The sequence below is a fragment of the Chrysochloris asiatica genome, unplaced genomic scaffold, assembly GCF_000296735.1.
Source record: "Chrysochloris asiatica unplaced genomic scaffold, ChrAsi1.0 scaffold00004, whole genome shotgun sequence".
NCBI lineage: Eukaryota > Metazoa > Chordata > Mammalia > Afrosoricida > Chrysochloridae > Chrysochloris > Chrysochloris asiatica.
In genome coordinates, this window is record NW_006408522.1 from 11,292,717 (window position 1) to 11,299,146 (window position 6,430).

General features: G+C 40.6%; 1 protein-coding gene across 1 annotated transcript; it reads right to left on the reverse strand.

Moving 5' to 3' along the window:
• Positions 1-4,842: 4,842 nt before the first annotated feature.
• Positions 4,843-5,781, reverse strand: LOC102818293 (transcription initiation factor IIA subunit 2-like). Its single transcript, XM_006831587.1, has 2 exons — positions 5,710-5,781; positions 4,843-5,100 (listed from the first exon to the last, which is right to left on the reverse strand). Exons 1-2 carry the CDS (start codon positions 5,779-5,781, stop codon positions 4,843-4,845), a joined length of 330 nt encoding a protein of 109 aa, XP_006831650.1.
• Positions 5,782-6,430: the final 649 nt, after the last annotated feature.

Sequence of the window (6,430 nt, forward strand, 5' to 3'; positions counted from 1 at the left end):
GTGGTTATGAATCGGGTAGTTCGAAACTACCAGCTGTTCCGCAGGAGAAAGATGAGGGTCCTATAAAGATTTACAGCCTCAGAAACCCTGTATAGGGTCTCTGTGAGCTGGAACCGACTCCACGGCACATGACGATAGACCCTGGTATAGCACTGTAGGATAGCTCTGGATTGATAACCTCACAGTCTGCAGTTCAAACACACCAGCTACGATTGGAAACAGGGTTGGTATGAGTTGGAACCAATTCGACGCACAGCAATAGCTCCTTGAGAAGCCATGGTAGCACAGTGGTTAAGCGCTTAACTGAAATCGAAATGTTAGCAGTTCTAACCAAGCAGCTGCCCTGTGGGGAAACGATGTGGCAGTCTGCTTCCAGGAATATTGCTGCTGTTGTTAAGGCTGTTGAGTTGGTTCCGACTAATAACGACCCTGTTAAAGATTTACAGCCTCGGAAACCCTGTACAGGGTCGCTATGGGTCGGAACCGACTCCACGGCACTTAACAACAACAACAACAGGGCTTCTGAGGAGCGGCTGGTGAGCTTGAGCCGCCTACCTTGTGATTCAAATCGCCCCTGCAGTGCAGCGCATTAACCCGCAGGGCCACACCAAGACTCCACCATAAAGATTACAGCCTTGGAAACCCTATGGGCCAGTTCTATTTTATCCTAGAGGATCATTTCTTGTTAATGCAGTCGAGTCAATTCTGACTCCTAGTGACCCTGTTTAGGGTTTCCAGGAGTGGCTGGTGGGTTTGAACCACAGACCTTGCAGTTCAAATCGACCCTGCAAAGCCCAGTGATTTTCCTACAACACCACACCAGGACGTCATAGGATCACTAGGAGTCAGAATGGACCCTGTGACAATGAGTTTCAATAGGTTCCCTGAAGGCAGACACTCTTTTTTTACCTGTACTGTTAGGACTCAACAGTATTGACTCAAACTGTTGTTCCGTAATGATCTGACACAATAAAGGGTTGACAAATGCTTGAATAATTCAGTGAGTTAGATAACAGAGATGACAACTTTAAAGGTAAAAATTCAGAATATGTCATCACTATGATCTTTCAGTAGGGGACCACCAGGTCTTTCTTCTGAGGTGCCTCTGTGTGGATTTAAACTGCTTAATGGTTTGTGACACTCAGGGACCACTAGATGATCCTCAGTAAGATATTGTTAATAAATAATGATTAAAATTATCGTATTGAAATATGGTATTTGTTGATCAAATAAGGCATTTGATAGTATTGGTTGATCTGAAAAGGATTCATGATATATCTTTTTAATGAAAAAATTAGATTATAAATGACTAGGTACATTATCTCATTTTAATAATAAGTATATACATTCACAATAGCTCTGGTAGCGTAGTGGTTATAAGTCCGGCTGCTAACCTCAAAGTCAGCAGTTCGAAACTACCAGTTGTTCCACAGGAGAAAGATGAGGCTTTCTGCTCCCGTAAAGATTTGCAGCCTCGGAAACTATACAGGGTTGCTATAAACTGGAACCAACTCTACCACCATATACATTCACATATATGAAATTTATAGTAATATGCATACTATATATCTGACAGACTAACATGACCCTATATAGGGTTTCCAAGACTGTAAATCTTTATGGAAGCAGAACGCTTTCTCACACAAACACATTAATAGAGCTATATTTTGGGCTCATTTGCATTTTTTAAAGAAGTTTCACCAATAAATGTGGATTATTTGTGAGATGAGGATCAAAATACAAGCAGTAGAATAGCTTACCTGAAACCAAAGAAAACACTGATCAAGCATTTGTGTTAACTGACCAAATAACAAAAGTTACGAAAATGAGAAAGAAAAAAATATCAGATCACAAAATCACATGTAGTTGTTGTTATCCCCCACAGGGTGGCAGAAAATCATTTGACATTATAAACCGCTAAACCACAAAAGCCCCTACAGGTTTATAATGTTAAATGATTGTCTGCCACCCTGTGGGGAATACTACTCATTGCAGCACTAAAATAAGCAAAATTTGTAACGGAAAATTATGACTAAAGATGAAATCGTTAGCAGGAGCATGGCCCAAGAAGTTGTTTAGCTCAAATTGTGTTAATTCGTTTTCACTGTCAGGTACTTAACAAAATTCCTAAAACAGGAAGAAAATAATACTACAGACCACATGAGATTATAATACGGTAAGTACCATGTATCTGTGTGCATGACTTTCTTTTGTGGTGGTGGTTGTGTACCACTGAGTCAGCTCCAACTTCTAGTGAATCCTGTATAGGGTTTCCAAGGCTGCAGATCTTTATGGGAGTTGTTGCTAAGTGCCACCAAGTCGGTTCCGACCCAGAACTATCCTGTATAGGGTTTCCAAGGAGCAGCTTGAACCACTGACCTTGCAGTTCAAACTGCTTTGCAGTCTGGCGGACTAACTCTCAGCACCACACCAGAACTCCTTTATGGGAGTAGAGGTATTACTTTATTTAGGTGATTAAATCCTCTGCCTCATCTATAAAATGGGAGAAATAATACCTCATAGAGTTTTTGTGAGATTTGTTAAAGCAAAACTACTAGCCGCTCTGACAAGAAAGACGAGGCTTTCTACTCCCATAAAGATTTACAGCCTCGAAAACCCTATACAGGGTTTGCTGTAAGTCAGAACCGGCTCGGTGCCAAGCGGGTCCTGAAGTCCTGATGTGGCGCTATAAGATAAACTGTCGACCTCAAGGTCGGTTTGAACCACAAGGTTGGCAGTTCAAACTCAACAGCAACCCCTCCCCTCGGAAACCCTATACAAGGTCTTTATGAGTTTGAATCAACTCAGTAGCACTTAACAACAAAGGGGTCCTGGTGTGGCTCTGTAGGATAAGCATTGGCCCTCAAGGTCAGTTCGAACCTCTAGATTAGCAGTTTTAGCTCACCAGCCGCTCCTCAGAAACGTTATCTGAGACTGCGAGTCCGAGCTGACTGGACAGCACTTATCAACGAGGGTGCCATTGTTTATTACCAATGCTAACTATTTTTTGAACTGTTCCCTTCCCCTCATGCTTCATTTCCTGATGACTTACACATATGCTTATATGCTAGGCCCTTTAAATGACTTAGGGAAATGAGAGATTCAAAAGGATTACTATATTGCAGACTTTTCCAAATTAACTTTTCTTAAAGTTCTAAAGCAGATTTGCTGCTCAAGTGTGGTCCACGGACCTATATTCTTCAGAAGACTGTGTGACACAAGAAATTTGAGAGTAAGTTTTAAAAACCCCTATGACAATTTTACTGCTGTTGACTCTAACAATGAAACCTTTTGATTTATGCTTTGCTCGCCTTTTTTGTTTTATTTTGCTCATAATTTGTTTCTTTTTATTTTACAAAGATACGGTTCATCAAAAATTGGAAATTAAATTTATTTTTGGTAGTTGCCAACTGATTAAGAAGCACACTGTACAAGCTTCAACAATTTAAGGATTCTTCAGATGACAACCTCCATAAATGAGGCTTTAGACATTTTCCTTTCCTTTTTTTATTCATTTTATAATACATTGTTGTTGTTAAGTGCCTTTGAGTCCGTTATGATTCATAGTGACCTTGTAAAGGGTGTCCGAGGAGCAGCTGGTGAGCTTGAACTTCCAACCTTCGAGTTCAAACCGACTTTGCAGTCCAGTGCATTAAACCACAGCGCCACACCAGGACTCCAAGAGAATAATACATACTCACTGTGTTGTTATTAGATGCCATCAAACTGGTACCAACACATAGAGACCCTCTACACAACAGAATGAAACACTGCCCAATCCTGGGCCAACCTCACAATTGTTGCCATGCTTGAATCTATTGATGCTGCCATTTTGCCAATCCATCTCACTGGGGTCTAGCTCTTTGTCTCTGACCCTCAACCTTACCAACCATGATATTCTTCTCCAGCAACTGGCCGCTCCTGACAATATATCCAAAGTATGAGAGATGAAGTTTGGCCATCCTGGCCTCCAAGGAGCACTCTGGCTGCACTTCTTCCAACACAGATCTGTTGGTTCTTTTGGCAGCCCATGGCACTTTCAATATTCTCCTCCAACACCATAACTTAAAAGCATCAGTTCTTCTATGATCCTCCGGTCTTCCTTATTCACTGTCCAGCTTTTGCATGCATACGAGGTTATTGAAAAAAACCATGGCTTGGGTCAGGCGCACCTGAGTCCTCAAGCTGACATCTTTGCTCTTCAACACTTTCAAAAGGTCTTGTGCAGCAGATTTGCCTAATGCAATACGTTGTTTGCTTTCTTGACTGCTGCTTCCGTGAGTGTTGATAGTTGATCCAAGGAGATTAAGTCCTTGATAACTTCGATCTTTTCTCCATTGATAAGAATGTTATTTATTGGTCCAGTGGTGAGGATTTTTGTTTTCTTTACATTGATATACAATCCACACTGAAGGCTGGGCTCTTTGATCTTCATCAGTAAGTATTTTAAGTCTTCACTTTCAGCAAGCAAGGTTGTATTATCTGCATATCGTAGGTTGTTAATGAGCCTCCCTCCAATCCTGATGCCACGTTTTTCTTCATATAATCCAGCTCCCCTTTTTTTTTTTTTTTTTTTTATGTTTTAAAATGTGTTAATAAAGAATGTTTGTAGGAAGGCAACATTTGATATATTTTTTTTAAGTTTCTCCATGCTGTATAATAAAGGATAATGTACGGGGCTACAGAGTTACAAGCGTCTTTCTACTGGAATTCTTCGATAGTATAGCACAGTGCAGTCATCTCTGCATTGTTAGAATAAATTTAAAAAGTCTCTTCTATACTTCTCTTCAAAAAGTGATGAATAACAACAGAAGATGGTATGAGAAAGCCATTTTTCCCCTTTCATTCAGTAGTATTTTCACCAGTATTTTTACCATCACAGGCTACAATTTTCACTTTATCCACTTTAATAAGCTCTGTCACCTTTCTGAATTCTACATCATTCAAAAGTCCACACAATATATTATGGCAGAATGTGTATGTATTTAGAGAGCCCCTGAAATTGACTCTGTTCCTGACCCTCTGAGCCAATGCTGAATTTATAGCCTTATCAGGCTGAAGGAGAACTTGAAGGGCAAGTTGGGGAGTGATCTGTTGAGACTGAGAAAAAGTAAAGGTCATAAACTATCTTATAGAAGAACATTAAAGACTTAAAATATACATGAATTACCATCGAAATTTTAACTGAGATTAACCAGGGCCTCTAAACTAGAATTCTTTATTCTCCTTTGCCATAACTAACAGTTTTAGGAAGCAAAGCCTGAAAATTTTTTTTGCAGTATCTTGACATTAAAAATAATTTTGAAAAGAAAACATGTAATGATATTACCAAGCCAGAATAAATGTCTTTCCTTCACAATGTCTAGATATTGTTAAGTGCTGTTGAGTTGGTTCCGACTCACAGCAACCCTGTATAGGGTTTCCAAGGAGCAGGTGATGGGTTTGAACTGCTGATCTTGTGGTTCGCAGTCCATTGTTGACCCCACAGTGCTGCACTAGATAAAGACATTCAGTAAATTGAGGGGAACATTTTCTAAATGGTAAAAAAAAAACTAAAATAGGGTTTCCAAGAAGCAGCTGGCGAGCTTGAACTGCCGACCTTGCAATTCAAACGGCTTTGCAGTCTGGCACATTAACCCACAGCGCCACACCAGGATTCCTGGAGTAACTATCCACCCATCTAAATAAAAACATTTATTAGTCTCCCACCTGTATGAGCTCATCTAGGCTCTCCTGAAGACTGTTTCCCAAAGTGGTATTTCTGTATAACTGATATGCCATGGCTTAGGTGCAAGAAATTGTTTTTCTTATTCAGGCTTGCATTGGTATCCTGTGGGAAGGCACTTCCCGCCGCCCAGCAGACAGAAGCCCAAAAGCATAATCCAGCTTCTTGGATTATTTGTTCAGCATACAGGTTGAATAAGTACAGTGAAAGAATACAACCCTATTGCACACCTTTCTTAATCTTAAACCGTTGAGTGTTCCCAAGTTCTGTTCGAACAACTGCCTCTTGGTCCATGTACAGGTTCCTCATGAGCACAATTAAGTGTTCCGGAACACTCATACTTCGCAAAGTTGTTCATGGCTTGTCATGATCCACACAATCGAAAGCCTTTGCGTAGTCAATATAGCACAGGTAAACATCTGTCTGGTATTCTCTGCTTTCATCCAAGATCCATCAGCAATGATGGCCCTTGTTTCATGACCTCTTCTGAATCCTGCTTGAACCTCTCGAAGTTCTCTGTATGCTTGCAGCCCTTTCTGTATTACCTTTAGTAAAACTTTATTTGCAAGGGATATCAAAGATATTGTCCGATGATTTCCGCATTCCATTGGGTCACCTCTCTTTGGAATGGGCACAAACAGGGTGGACAGGTTTCAGATGAGCCTCCAGACCAAGGGACACTAGGAAAGAGAAACTAAGTACTGT

What these genes read in the sequence shown, in the direction of transcription:
- LOC102818293 (XM_006831587.1), bottom strand. Translation starts at nt 5,781, where the DNA reads ATGGCATATCAGTTATACAGAAATACCACTTTGGGAAACAGTCTTCAG. An exon ending in GCCTAGATGAGCTCATACAG is followed by an intron (nt 5,101 to 5,709) that starts GTGGGAGACTAA and finishes ACTTTTTCTCAG; the next exon opens with TCTCAACAGATCACTCCCCA.